General features: G+C 43.0%; 1 protein-coding gene across 2 annotated transcripts in view; it reads left to right on the top strand.

The window, feature by feature from the left end:
* SLC4A4 (solute carrier family 4 member 4) overlaps positions 1-15278 on the top strand; it is a 228464-nt gene that overhangs the window by 172848 nt on the left and 40338 nt on the right. For both annotated transcript variants that reach the window (XM_035542170.2, XM_035542018.2), the window contains exons 10-14: positions 992-1146; positions 1612-1725; positions 3228-3402; positions 8741-8874; positions 13611-13882. In XM_035542170.2, the coding sequence (XP_035398063.1) occupies positions 992-1146; positions 1612-1725; positions 3228-3402; positions 8741-8874; positions 13611-13882 (850 nt within the window). The remainder of the gene's footprint in view (positions 1-991; positions 1147-1611; positions 1726-3227; positions 3403-8740; positions 8875-13610; positions 13883-15278) is intronic.

Genomic DNA, 15278 nt, shown 5'->3' with positions numbered 1-15278 from the left:
GAAATGTTTACACCCAGGATATATTATTCTGTGTTGCACTGTATCCCAGAGCACTTCTTAATTCATGCAGTGCTTATATATTATCCACGAGTAGATAGCAATTATTTGTTAATCATATACCTCAATAAGATGACTGTGCTTTCCATATACATTTACACCTTTTTTTCTTCCAGTGTCTTTTAGGTTCTGTGAATCTGTGGCTGATTTACGTTATGTTTATTTCTTGCTATCTCCCAATCTTCTGCTTCTGTACAGTTCACTTAGCTAGTGCTCGCCTGGTCCCAGCTCTTTTGTTTTCTGTCATCATGCCCTCAGTGTTTGGAGCAATGATCTAGTTTCCAAAGTTCTCTCTTACCCGACCATTGACTCTTCTGTTTTTTAAGTCTTATTGCATGTGCTGGTCCGCCTTCCCTCCGAGCAGTCCAAAAGATTTCTGTAAAATTCAGCATCAGTGCTCTTTTTTTCTCTCTTTTCTCATTCTCTCTTCTAATACTAATACAAGGCCTTTCAGTAAACTAGGTTTTATGTCTTGTTTTTACTTTGGAGTAAATATTGTCATCATTTCTATTTCACAGATTGAAAACCAAACTTTTTTTTTTATAGGCTGACATAGAAGATAGCAACAAAAAATTGTCATTGTTAAAGTGTATTTTCAAAGTATAATTGACACTCCTTATTTATTGGAAAATTCTTTTTTTGAATGAAGGAAGTAGGTAATTGCTTTGGTAACATTTCTGACAAAGGTTAAAAATGCACAGTTTGCTAAAAATCAGAAATGCTAAAGAAAAGAATCTTTGTCATTGCACAACTGAAGAAAGGGCTTTCCTGAGGTTCATGCACCCTTGTGGCAAGTGTCCTGATACATTTTCGAGAGGTTTTTGAGACTTAAAGAGTTTTTTTTTTCATAGAGTAAAACTCAGTAGCTGCCTATGGAGTCTGGGCTGCAGAAGACACAAAGCTTTGCTACATGGAGTCTTTCCCTTCCTTGCAGGTGTTCCACGACATTGCCTATAAAGCCAAGGATCGGCAGGACCTGATTGCTGGCATTGATGAGTTTCTGGATGAAGTTATTGTGCTCCCCCCTGGGGAATGGGATCCAGCCATTAGGATAGAGCCCCCCAAGTCTCTTCCATCTTCAGATAAAAGGTACCGGCAGGAGACGGGCAGGGTTATCTCTGTGATGAAGGACAGCACGTGTCACTTCTGAAAAGCTGACAAGAAGACAAGCTGCACCGGGTTTATCAAGTAACTGCACTGTGACCTGTGTCTGTGCCTCCTTCTCTAGAAAGCGCTAGAGATATTTTAAGGTCTTTCTTAATAAAGTGGAGAAGGTTGTTCTTACAGTTCTGTACCCTTTTGAGTGGTGGTGCAGGGACATAATGATATACGTGATATAATGAGTATCCAGATACTCTGGGGGTTCTGTTTGCTCTTTCTAATGTGCTATGTTCCATTCGGGCATCCAAAAGGCCAGCTTTCAAGTCTCCTTCATATAACATGGCTTCAGGAAAGGCTGTCTAACACTTGGCTGGCAGGACTCTATCTGTATTCTGTTTTGTGGAGCCATCAGGCAATGCACTGAGCCTCAGCTTGGCTTGTGTTCTTGCTTAGGAAAAACATGTACTCTGGTGGAGAAAATCTGCAGATGAATGGAGACACGCCTCATGACGGAGGACATGGCGGTGGGGGCCATGGGGACTGTGAAGAATTGCAGCGAACTGGCAGGTCAGTAACGCTGCTCAGCGTGATGTAGCTGGTGTGATCCATCCACAGTGACAATGTTTACCTTTCAGAAAAGTTTCATCTTTTCAACTGTGCACCCCAGAATACTGTTTGAATCTACACAGGTTGAGCTGTGACCCCCCCCAGAATACATCCTGTGGTTTTGAGTGCCCAATTTGAGACTGAATGGTTTTGAAATCCAGCCCTGAAAAATTACTAAGCATAGGCACTCAAAAATGAAAGAAGGTACTTGCTGGCTATTGAGAGTCTGTGTGCCTGTGAAGTTAGACAAAGCTGTGAGGGATATAAATGTGGCAGGTACAGTTCCATTTTGCATTCAGATTGCTGGAAGTGCTTTAGCCAGAAGCAGTGAAGTTGTCTTTTCCAGACATTCCTGTTACAGTGCAATTGAATAGATGAAGGCTTTTATAGGATAGAAATACATAAGGTAACAGAGCCTGAGGCCTTCCTCTCTGCTTTATTGCTCTGTTTCTATGCCACATAAAAGTCCACTGGAGTGTGAATGCAGGAGACCATAAAACAGCACACTCAGCACTTCAGCGTCAATTTATTGTGTTGCTGTTGTAACCTCCCTCCCATGCTATGTTTTTGAGGTTTTAGTAGAATATCTAAATTCTAGTGGAAAAATCTGAAAGTCTGAATTTATACAGTAGTGCATACAAAGCAACTAAGTCCTCGTTCTGGGTCAGAATGTAATATGTGCTTACCCGCCCCGTAGCTCTGCGTAGTGTCTGAACAGTCCTGCAGCGATGCTGGTGCGGGGTTTTCTGGTCGGTGTATAGCCCAGGAGACAGCTGAATTGCGGTGTGTCAAATACGTGTGAGTTAGTGTTGGTGGTGAACTGCATGCAAGGGAACAAGAGGCAAAACAAAAACAATTTTCATGTTGGTAGAATCAGAGCTATATGGAGTTCCTAAGAGTTAAATACTGTCTTGTCTAGATTGTAAAAATAATAATAATAAAAAAAAAAAAGTCTGGAAGTGCAGCTCTTTTGCTGTCCAAGATGATTTCACTTAGTTGCATTTTTACTCCCAGTTCTTTTTCTGGTTAATAGGTTGAAGCATTTTTTCCATTTAGCAGATTGTTTGGCTCACCCAACCATTGTGTCTGCCATGTGGAGAAATTTAGGCAAGGGTTTAGACTAGAGTTAATATATTTTATTGCATCAACCAATATAATTGTAAAAAAACAGACAAGCTTCCTGAACTGCAAACTTTTGTGGTCTGTTTAAGCAGAAGTAGGACTTGTGTTTCTGAAATTTGTCTCTTTCCAGCAGCATCACGTGGTCAAGATACTATCTTTCTTTAAAACCTTATCTCAGTGATATCCCTGGACCATCGCCACTGTGATAAGACTATTATGTAATATGATGACCTCACTCCTTTCAGATCATCCTTCACTTCTGGCAGTGCTTCTCATTACTTATCTTAGTGACTTTCACTGTAAAACATTTTACACAAGTCTCCTCTTGCTTGTCTTTTCAGGTTCTGTGGTGGCTTAATCAAAGACATAAAGAGGAAAGCACCATTCTTCGCCAGTGACTTCTACGACGCTTTAAATATTCAATCCCTTTCAGCTATTCTTTTCATTTACCTGGCCACAGTGACCAATGCTATAACTTTTGGAGGACTGCTTGGTGATGCTACAGAAAACATGCAGGTTAGCAGTAACTTTCAGAAGCAACAAATCAGAGTTGACCTGTCTTACTATCTACGGTCAGAACTGAATTCTGGGTACAATTAACAGAGGTATCACGTACTTCCACTGAAAGCTGGCTTTCTTTCTCTGCTGTTGGATGGCTGTCATTTGAAAAATTGTACAGTTACCTTAAATGGTGTTTGAAAGATGGCCAAGCAACAGAGAATTTAGCATCCTTGCTCCTTCTATATAGAGAAGTTCTTTGGATCTACTCTCTGTGTTTTGTCTTGGTTGTACTGTTTCAGTCAAATTAAGTTTACTAAGTCTGATTCAGACTTTCCATGTCATCAGAGCATAGCGCTGTATTCTCTGCATGATTCTTGCAATCTCTGGACTTCTGCCTCTCTGGTAGAAAGGAAATACTAAGATTCATAGGAAAGCAGTGAATTAGGTGATGCGGTAGCAGAAAAAAATGCAAGTTCTTTAGGAATACAAATTCTGTGATAATGGAAAATATGGAAAATCAGATTCTGGGAAGCATATTGCATATCTGGAGACCAAATGGGTCAGTGGTAAAGACAAAAGTAGGGGCTTCAAGGCATGGCTCAGTTTTACATGAACTCTAAAGGAAGGGATTCAGTTTTAGCACTGCTCTAGATTGTGTTTGACAGAGCAGAATTATGCTCTGAGAGAATGCTTTAGTATTTCCTTTTTTTTAATGAGGAAGAAAATGTAAGAGCTTTTATTTAGACAGATTCAATGCAGCCATGTTGAATGTTCTAACAATAATCAAGCTTGTAGCAAGGGACTGAATTATTCATTTATGCAAATTTAATTTAAACAAACATAGAAAAGGGGGGCATCTATCCAGACCTCTCAACTTCCCTATCATAAATTACAGGCTAGAGGAAGAGTCAGTGGCTGGTGGAGTGCCAAACATCCTCCCCCCGTACAAATACGGTTTTCCACTTCCAAAACTTAGCTACCCAGCAGTTGTGCGAACAGATGCATGATGCACGCCCTTAAAAAGAAATAATAGCACATGGAAGCAGAGAATGAAAAAGCCTCCAGGATCCACCACAGATCATCACTCTTCTATCATAAAGCAGCAGGGGAATGTCTGCCTGCTCTGTACCTGTACATGGTACAATATTTAAAGTAGGGAGAGGAAATGGAAATGCTACCTGATTCAAATTTAGTGCACATAATCATGTACTTGTGCCAAAAAGTCCTTCTGAATCCCTTTGTATCCAGTAAACGTCTACTGTCAAGTTGGAAAATATTTTTGTCACTGGAACGGACAGTATAGTTTCTTAATGCTCACAGACAAAAAACAACCCTCAATAAATTATTATAAAAACAAAAAAAAAGCACTCTGCATTTCAAGAACTTGGAAATGTGTCATTCGTCTTACAAATGGTAAAACCACTGCCCCATTAAGCAGTGCCAGTCCTGTTGCTTGCACTTGTTTATATTGCTTGAACAAGACACATGCACATGCTGTCTTTTGTTTTGGCTGCTGGATCAACAGAAAGGAGGAATCTACTCCTTTTTGCTCTGCAACAGGAGGAGATTATTATGTTTGGTACCTGTTTTCCAGCAGCATGGGAAACACCAAAGATGGCCTCCATAGGGGTCCTCTTGGTGGTTTTCCCTTGTCAAGATTTACTCGATGGTGCAGCAGTGCACAGACTCATAAATGGTTTGCAACCATTATTTGTTGCTGCCCCTCTTTCCTTGGGAGAATTTCTGCGGCCAGGGCCCACATTAGAAAACTGGGAAGGAAAGCAGAGATAAAACAAGGTAGGCCTCCAGGAGAAGAGCTGGCAATCCCTGGGCTCTGGGGGGACCCCTCTGCTGTATTATACTTGCCAGGGATTGATGCATAAAGGTTTTTTGCTTACACATCTCTTCTGCTGGGGTGAAGTTCTTCCAAGAACCTCATAAACCTTCTTGATGTGATTATATCTTGAGTACGCGACCTTCCTCTGATTTATTCTGGCAGTCATCTGTTGAACATGACAGTCTCGTTTCACCCAAATATTTTTGAGACTGAGCTGTATAAGAGGGGAGACACAATGTGGGAGAAAGGTGAAAGAGAAAACACAGACTGCATTTGGTTCATAGTTTTCTCTGCAGTAGATAAAACCCAGCATGAATTTCCCCACTGCTCAGAGAGAAAAAAGAAAAAGCAAGTCCCTAGAAAGACAAAAGCTGCAGGAACAGCTTGTTTTGAGCTCAGTGATTTATTCTCCATGGTGAAAAGGGAAACCATTGATGCTTTGCAGTTAAAAATATCACTTTGGTAACAGGGAAGTTCTGGAGCAAATATAAACACAGCGTAGCCATCTATGACAAAAGTTCCAGGAGAAGCAGAAAGAAAACACAGAGGTCCTGCTGAATGTTTTGTCCCTTGCTTCTCAGATGTGTGTTCTCAGTGAGGAGGGAATTAGCCTCTTGATATTTCTCTCCAGGCATAGCAGCTTGCAGAGCTAAAATTGGCCTGTTCATACGTTTTGGGGCCCTGTTTAATTCAGTCTTTCTCTAAAATTTCTCTGCTGAACCCGTTCCTCATAGTTGCAGAAATGTTGAAAGCTTCCACAGACTCACAGCAATCCTATGCAAGTAATTTAAAATTGAAGTACCCCCAGTTTCTCTGAACAGTTTGCTGATGGTCCAAGGTTTAGAGAGTCTGGGCACAACCGTCTTTTCTTTGGCCACCTCCATTCAACAAGCCTTTATTCACCATCATTGTTTGAAAACGAGTTGGGTTTCTTTGGCTGCTGTGGGAGTCTGGAAAGGTTTTTGGCTGCTGGTTTTCAGCAGAAGAGTAAAATTGTGTGTTCTTTATGCTCAAATGCTCCTGTGCTGTCAATCTGAGTGAAATGTCCCAAGCTACCCAGTTCAAGTTGCTCCTCCAGGGAGCTGCTCGGTGGGATCAGAGTCCGGGTTCATGTCAAGTGTTCTTTAAACCATTCTGTATTTCTGCAGTGGAAAAAGTTAGTTCAGAAGCATGCTTTTCTGCAAGACGTCCAACGGAGTGAGCTGCACTGAATCTTCACAGCCAAAAATGCAAGGAAGGGAAAGTAATGCAGGGGCAAGACATGGCCCTCACAGGAGGCTCCAGTGTTGTGAAGAGACGAAGAGAGGGCTCTTTGTCACAGGCCATCTTCCCCAGGATGTTTTCACATTGGCAGAGCCTCATTGACTACTAGTCTACATCAGCTTCTACGTCTGAGCAGCAGCCTGTAAAAATTTTCCTCCCAAACATTTTGTCTTCATAGAAAACAGTAATTTTGAGACTGCCACATTTGTGCTTCTTGTTTCTTGTAAACAGTTATGTGACCACCCCTGGATCAGGTGCTCAAATTGCCTGGCCCATGCTGTCTGTCCTGGAGAGCCTGACATGGCCAACATTTATTTAAAAGCTCACTTCAGAGTTTTATGTTTCTGAGAAAAGACACTATTCTTAGCTGCAGACATGTGGAAGAATGCAGGGGAAAAGAGATTCCAGATGCACTGGCCGTGAGGGCCCTCTGTGAGTAATGCAGAAGGAGCGGAGGGGGATCAGCTGCACGAATGCCATTCCTTTTGCTGAGAGCAATTGTCTCATCCTCACAAGTCCCCCAAAGGCAACAAGCAAATGCTTGTAGGCTCTCGTCTGTATCCCCTGTAAAAAAAAAAAAAAAAAAAAAAAAAAGGAAAAAAAAAGTGTAATCTTTGTATGGTAGTACAGCAAGCAGATCTCCCTTGCTCTGACCCCTGCAAGGACCATGGCTGTTATGATGGGCTTTACCAGTAGCAGTTAGGAATGGAAAAGACCAAGAATGGCACCTCCTGCCAAGGCAAGGTTGTTTGGGTCCACTCAACTCACATCAGTAGTTTTCTTAGATTAACAGGTGACTGAACGCGTGGCAGAAACCAGACTGCTTTTAAATTTTCCTGCCTTTTGCTTCTCTGCACAGCTGCCTTACTGGTGCTTTTGTTAGCCAGCAATAGCAGTTACCTGACCGCTGATATTTTGAGATCAGGTTTGTGGCCAGAAAAATAGTTCCTGATGGCTTCGTAGAAAGTTCTGCTAGTAATTTAGTAGATAAAATTTTTCTGCTCTACATAGTGACATGCTGGTTTGACATGTGACAGTATGAATATACTTTTCTCACTGTAAACAGAAAGTTGGGTCTTTCCAAGACACAGAGCCACAAAACTTAAATTCTTTGTGTTACCACTGATAAGTCAGAAAAACTGCAGCCCCAACCCTGCAGTTTGTCATGGATGGAGAGAAGGATCTGCGTGTGCCTCTAATTGCTGGCTGCTTAGCACGTGCAGGATTCAGGCTGCTGATTCAGACAGAACCACAGTGAGGCATGTAAGTCTATGCTGAAATCTGCCCCTGGTTGTTGGGTAACTACTCTCAGCAAGGGTGACAAACACAGCTTAAATAAAGAGTCTAGGTTCAGGTTTTAGTTGAAGAGTATCTCGCTTAAACGCTAGATGTATCTTGCAGATTAGTTTGCAGAAGAGCAAATGAGGTTAGGTCCACCTATTTTTGCCTTTTTTGTTAAATGATGGATGCTCTGTCAATAATCATGTTACCGGCAAGAAAATACGACATTTATATTGCACCCGCAGCTTGCATTTTAAAAATAGGTATTGCCCAGCTATAGTTTAGATGAAAATCCAAGAACGCATCAAGCACGCTCATTTATCATTCCCCAGTGAAGCTGTTTTGCCACACATGCCAAAGGTAATTGCAGAGTCCATTATATATGGAATTTATTACTTGCTGGTGACATCTGATGAACTTGGGTCTCGACACATGAGTGCTGGATGAAGTAGCCTTGTTTGGTTCGTGTCGCACTTACTAGAATAACTATTTGAAAGAGAGGCATCTTGTTTATCTAGGAGTATCTGTTCTTTTGGAGGAAGGAGAAAAAAAGCCCTCTGATGTTCTGGAGGACATCAGCACTGCTCTTTAGCCATGCTCTGCCCTGTCTGAGCCATGCGTGCCTTTACTGTCAAAGATGTGGGATATCTTCAGTGAGTTCTCATATCCTTTTAAGTGGTCTTTGAAAACACTTTATTTCCTGTATCAAAGATAAAATATAGCGTTATTAAACTCTGGGCCTCAGAAATAACTATGGGGGTTGGTGGTTTTCCTGGATAACTGTGAACTGTTGAGATGAATACCTCTTTTTGTGTGGCTGCGGGAGAGGACTGAAGATGTTCTTCCCTTAGTCTTGGACATAGCAGCACACAGCACACTGCAAGTCACTGCTGGAACAACTGATTTTCTTGCAGCAGTGCTAACAGAAAGGGTTATTCAGTAGAACTAACATCTTCACTATGTCTACCGCAGGGTGTGTTGGAGAGCTTTCTGGGCACAGCAGTCACCGGAGCGATATTTTGCCTTTTTGCTGGTCAGCCGCTCACAATTTTGAGCAGCACGGGACCTGTCCTTGTCTTTGAACGGCTTCTCTTTAACTTCAGCAAGTAAGTGAAAGGGTGGAGGGCGGGCGGGAGGAGGGGAGTAATGTCTCACACTAATAAAATACTAGTTAGGGAACGAGATGGCTTGTGGTGGGGAAGGAGGGGGGTTAGTGCATGAAGTGAAACATCGCTTTGTTCCTTGTTGAGACTTCAGTGCTATCATGTCTGAGATTTTCACAGGCACGTGTACCCCCGAGCACTGCCCGGTGTGTGGGTGCGCATCTCTGTTGGGCCTCTTGGAAATGCTTTGCCAAGTCTGCGCTCGATGAGAAGTCTGCGCTACTTTCAGTTAGTGTGCTTGTTCCTCCCTGACTGCTGCATATGTTTTCATGATTGCTGTGTTTCCCATCAGAGCAAAGAAAGCAATTCCAACCCTCAGGGATTTCCCTAACAGGATCCCTTAGGTCTCCAGGTTACCAAAAATTTGTCCTTAAATTAGTATTCATTTGAAGTAATTGCTATAACTAATAAAAGTAAAAGTACCTATGATGTAAACAGCTACACAACTCTGTTTGTTCCCAGAATTCCTAGGTGGAGTTGTGCTGCATTAAATGCTTCTGCTTTTTTTTGTCTTTTAACTAGCATAAAGAGGTTCTGCTCCCTCCTAACAGCGTTAGCACATATGCTGTGCTAACCGCTGAAACCCAGAGCTAAGGGGAAGCCTGTTCTATTAGGTGTTCTCATTTGTTATTTCCATATCTGCAATGCTGGGAAAATATAATGAGAATCCCTAATGGAATCAGCATATTCATTGATAACTTTACTTGTAGGACTACTAATATTTTGGAGGGTGTTTAGAAAATAGACAATATTGAGTTATACAGGAAATACCCCAGATCTCATGGCCCTCTTTTCACCCATCAGGGAGAGTTCACAACATTGCAAATACTTGTATTGCAGGACAAAAAATCAAAGGCTTTTGGATTGGCGTTGCTGAGCTTTCTTTCAAAAGCAGTCACCCATTATGTGGAACAGATCTTTTTCCAATTGTAGTTATTTTTAGAAAATGGCTATTGAATTACTAAGATAAACATGGCTGCAGGTTGCAATAAGGAAGGAGGTATGGTACAGGACTGGCTCTTTAATCTCCTTCTTCATTACACGTGGGCTATGTGGGTACTTATTCAGAAATAATTGAGCAGATCCAATATTACCGTGCCTTTCCTATGAAAGCCCTACACATCAGAAAAGTCTTCTGAGGTACAGAGCTTCTGGAAGGCAGACAGTATTTTTACACGTGATCCCACTTACGCAGTGCTACAGTGGACTCCTTTGGAGTGAGCTGGTTTCATCTGGTTACTAAACTCCATTGATAATGCTTGTGGCAGCATAAGCTGTGTGTGCAAATGTCCTGCAACTCCAGGTGAAATGGGCACAGTCTGATTCTTGTGCCACACTGTCAAAACTAGTGCTATTTTAATCAGTATTATTGGGTTTGAAGAGCCCATTCTGTCTTCATTAGAACCATATTTATACCAATACAGGCAGAGGTTCATCTTGGAGTCAAGGATGCCAGGGAGAGACTTCTTGCACCTTAAAATGGTATGCTGTCTCCTCCTGCCTGGCTCTGGGACTGCCGTTGTCCTTGGCACTGTCTGCACAATCATGTCTTGTTTGTGTCTGGTTTGCAGGTCTGCCCAGGTGCTGCACCTGGAAGAAAAAAAAAAAAGCAAGATGGAAAAAAACATCCTGTGGCTTTGGGAGGGAGAAGGTGGTTATTTTTAACTAGAGGAGGAGGTGGTGGTTATAAAAGCTATTGTCCTAACAACCTGCTGGAGCAGAAGGGCAGGATTTTTTTGAGGGACTCTTTCTCACAAGGAAATTGGAATCAAGTACTGTGATTTTCAATAATGCATTTGTGGTTGTTCATATTCACAACACCCTGTTTCCTGCTGGGAGCAAAATGAGAAAGACCTCCCATCTACTGATTCAATTAAAGAGTGTGTGTATGTACAGACACCTAAGAAAGCCTCTGTTGAATGACAGCAAGCATTCCCAAAAGCAATTCAGAATACATCACAATCAGGTCTTCATTAGTAGCACAGTGCAGTTGTGTATTGTCCTATTCTGCAGATCCCATCCTATTTCTCTGCTCTCCTCCCCCCATTTAGAGTAGTAAATCAAACATTAAAACTCTGCTGTGAAGAATTTGGTTGGCAATATATAATAAAACACTTAAATTTGAATTTAACCTCAGTTTGCTGCTGATTAAGATAAAGAACTGAGGACTTAGGTTACTCTCAGTTATCACCCTAACGACCAGGTAAGTTGCCTAGGCCTGGTGCTCCCATCTTACAGCGCGGTATCAGCCCATTTGGGCTGGGAGCAATGGGAATATACTCAGCCACGCTGAAAAGCACTCCCAGCCCTTCTGCCTTCTAGACACAAAAGTGGGGTGTTTGGAAATTATCTTCTGCAGGGATGCCAGAAAAAAAATGAACCAAGGACGAAGTGTTTCGTCTGCTGTATTCTGTACATGAAATGTCCTGTGCCTTTTCATTTGCTTTGTAACTTTCAGAAGTGCTGCGGGAGTTTGATGGGTAAAAACAAAATAGTTCAAAACTTTCGAACTTCTTGAATAGGGTGCAGTCAGGACAATATCTGGGCTTCTGCCAACCATCTTCTTCACACTTGTCAGATGGACAACAGTTACTTCTCTCTAAGACACCAAGTCTGGATATTTCAGAGAGCTGTCACTGGGATCTTTTTTTCCCCTTCTCTTTTTCTAAATCATCACTTTATTTCTTGCTTGCTCCTTACTCCTCTTTCCAGGTCAGATTCTGTGTGAGAAGGCTGCAGCCCTCTCTGAGATTTTTGTCTACAATAAGGAGAAAACATTGTGGAGACTTGTTTTGAATGCAGATGCCTGACACTGTCTGAGCCTACATGACATCGACCCAGGATCCTCACAGAAATGCCCAGTAGCAAGCCTTTACCTGGGACCTTGCCTAGTCTTCAGCATTTTCTCCAATTTTACAATTACAAGGTTGTAGTTTCCCCTGTTTAGGTGTAGTTCCCTCTGTTCAGGTACTCTTTTGTTCTCCACTCTGCAGTTTTATACCGTACACTAGAAAATTGTCCTCAAGCCCCTCTGTCTGCCAGCATTTCTGCTGGGGATGGGGTAGGTGCTGGGTGAATCCCAGAGCACAGTACCAAACTGCTGCAAAGTTCAATGCCCGTGGATGAATGCTGACAAAGGGTAGAGGTGCGTAAACAGCACACCGAGTCGGACCACATCTACTTGGGTCACTCCGACTCCTGGAAATAGTGTGTAAAAGCATGTACGTGGGCGATGCGAGGTTACTTTTCACTATTACTGCAGGAAGTTTGAGGGAGTCCATCTGCAGTGGGGACTTGAATATACAGTAGAACCAGCTTGTTGCCAGTTCTGAAGGCATCCTGTTTTGCCAGGTTGCAACTGCTCTGCCAGGTGTTTTGCCACTGAGCTAAAACCACCCTTAGTGCTAGGAGGTAAGCCATCCCTGAGGCACTCACAGTCCTCAGGAGGAGCTGATGCTGACCAGCACCTTCCCTCCCAGCGCAAACAGGCCTGGAAGGGTTTGTCTTCAGGGCCATCTAGCAATTTCCTTCTCTCATGCCTTTGAGAGTGACTTGAAGTTGCTTTTATGCTGTTATATTTCAGAGCTGTGGGTGGTTATCTGGTGTAGCCTGCATTCCTAAGGTGTTTTGAAGTGGGATTTTGCTCCTTTTATTTATTTTTTTTTAAGGAAAGTTCACAGGGAGAAGTGCTCAGGTTGTTGGGGGAAAGAAAGGATAAACTCCCGGGCTCTGTCTCCTCTCCACAGCTTTTCAATACTGTCAGAGACTTTGCTCTGAGACTTTCCACTGAAACTGTCTTCCTCCCCTTCCTTTGCACGCTGCAGTCTGGCAGGGCAGGGCTACCTGGCTTCCATGGAAAAACAGCTGGCTATTCTGGCTGGGGCTTGGCCCTGCTTCCTCCAGCTCCTTTTCCCAGAATGGTCAGTAATCTCCTTGGCCGGGCCTTACCTTCTTTGCTGTTTGATTTTCTTATTTCTTTGGGCTTAAAAGCCTCCCTTTGAACTTGGTGCTGTTAGGGTATGGCAGTCTTAAGCAGCAAACAAGGGGCAAACAAACTTCCCAGGAAGCAATGATGCGGTTCACCCCATCATCCCCAGCAGCGTGCCACATCCTGGCACCAAGGGCTGGTCATTTTCTGCTTTGTGTTTCTTTATGTGCTGCTGGTACTTTTCTGAGATAATGTAAGGGCATGAGACATGGAAATGCGGTCTCCTGAGTGGGAGGCTTGGCAGGAAATTGCTTTTCTAAAGGAGGTTTGTAAACTGTGGTTACATCTTCATCTGGTGGAAGGCTGTCTGAGTTCAGCTGCTCTTGGGCTGGGCAGCTGGATGTTTGGGCCTTTACAACTCTGTGTGTCTTTGCCAAGGGAGGATTTGTCCTGGGAAGCCTAGAAAGAGCTTGAATTCATTGGTAACATTTAGCAGTGGAGGTGGAAGCAAGATTGATCACTTGTGCAAGCTTTTCTGCTACCTCAGCTATTAAACTGCACGAGGTACTTGTATGGAGTTGACTGGCTGAAAACAGAGCTTAGCACTTGGGAACACTTTCATTTAGTCTAAATACGGCCAGGTCCCAGAGTCCACACATTCTTCTTCCACTTCTCACTAGAAAGTGCAATTCTGTATGAATTTATCTAATCCTTGATATTTTCCTTTCCTGCCACCACTGTTTTGTTGCAGAGACAATGATTTTGACTACCTGGAGTTTCGTCTCTGGATCGGCCTTTGGTCAGCCTTCCAGTGTCTCATTCTTGTTGCTACTGATGCCAGCTTCCTGGTCAAGTACTTCACACGCTTCACCGAAGAAGGTTTCTCCTCCCTTATTAGCTTCATCTTCATTTATGATGCTTTCAAGAAGATGATCAAGCTGGCAGATTATTACCCGATCAACTCCGAGTTCAAGGTGGATTATATCACACATTTCTCTTGTGCCTGTGAACCACTGGGTCCAGGTAAGAGAATGTTTTATTGGCCCTCCAATTGGCCCTCCAATTTTCAGACAGAACATCTCATTTGTGTTGTTTTGTTTTGTTTTTAAATTGTGCTGTGGCCCAGATAATAATGTGGTGGATTAATCCTTTATCAGTTTTCTTCAGGTATCCCATCTTTGCTTTATTTTCAAGCTGAGGGATGTATTTCACCCTAAGTGCCAACTGGAATTTCTTCCTAGCCAACCTTTCTGGCACTCCTCATGTGAGCACTGTTAAGAGCGGAGAAGCTCTCTCTGTACCTCTGTCTCCTCACATCCCTGTGGCCATTAATTCTGAGCAGCATCCCTCTGAGAAGCCTGTGAAGGGTCAGAAGTGAAGGCTAGGTCACTGCCAGGGTGCTTAGGTCACTCCTGATATCTACTGTACCATTTTGACAAGTGCAGGAGCTGGATTTATTCAGGGCGTTACCCAAACATGGGCGGTTTTGCACCTTTTGGCTGTGTATGAGTGGAAAAGCATGAACAATTCCTCATTAGAGTGGAAGGGAAATATATCCATCAGTTTAGCCTATCGCTAGAGCGTGGGCTGCAAGGCAAGCATAGCCAGAATACGTATAGATCTGGCAATACAACCAGGAACAAAAGGTTACAAAACCCAAATACAAACAGAAGCATGCTGGCTGTTACCACTAGGGAAGTTGTAACCAGTCCTAGGATTCTTCAAACAATGAGGACTGAGTAAGAAACTTGGTTTGTACTCAAAGTAAACTTCAGGTTATCTTGGCATACCTGCCAAACAGGAAAAGCACCTGGCTGCTGCTAGCTGCCTCTTTGCAGGAGGTGTGAGGAACTGGATCCATATAAACTGTGTGCTTACATTAGTTATTAAATGCACAGTCACTGCAAGCACTCAATGCTAGTCTAATTCTGCTTCCATCTGAATGGCAGGGTGCTTTCTCTCTTGGTGGCTGAATGGGTAGGCCAGTTATGTCTCTCTCTAACCATGCAATGCTGGAACAAATGTTTCAGTTTCCCAAATGAATGCCCAGGGCACAGACCCACTGCACAGGGCAAATGTAGCGGTACAGCTCTAATGTGAAGAGGAAACGGAGCGTGTGGCAGAAACCCACATTTTTTGTTTCATTTTGTAACAGATTTGTGCCCAGAAATGCAATCTTGATCTTTACCTTCTAAGCAAGTGGTGGGAGGATTAGCATGTGTTGTTTGATAAGGTCCACAGACCCTTACTGCCATGATGCTCTTTTCGTCTTTTTTGCCTCCTAGCCAGATGTTTGTTTCAGAGGGTAAAGATGACTTAAAATCAAGCAATTCCCAAAGCCTTGCTTGATGTTTCTGTGTAGTCACAGCAGAGGTTTCACACAGTGGAAGTCTGGCTTCACTGGGCACTTGTGCATGCA

Source organism: Cygnus atratus, chromosome 4 (genome assembly GCF_013377495.2).
Source record: "Cygnus atratus isolate AKBS03 ecotype Queensland, Australia chromosome 4, CAtr_DNAZoo_HiC_assembly, whole genome shotgun sequence".
Lineage (NCBI taxonomy): Eukaryota > Metazoa > Chordata > Aves > Anseriformes > Anatidae > Cygnus > Cygnus atratus.
The sequence above is the reverse complement of the archived record's forward strand: the minus strand, read 5'-3'. Positions and strand labels throughout refer to the sequence as shown.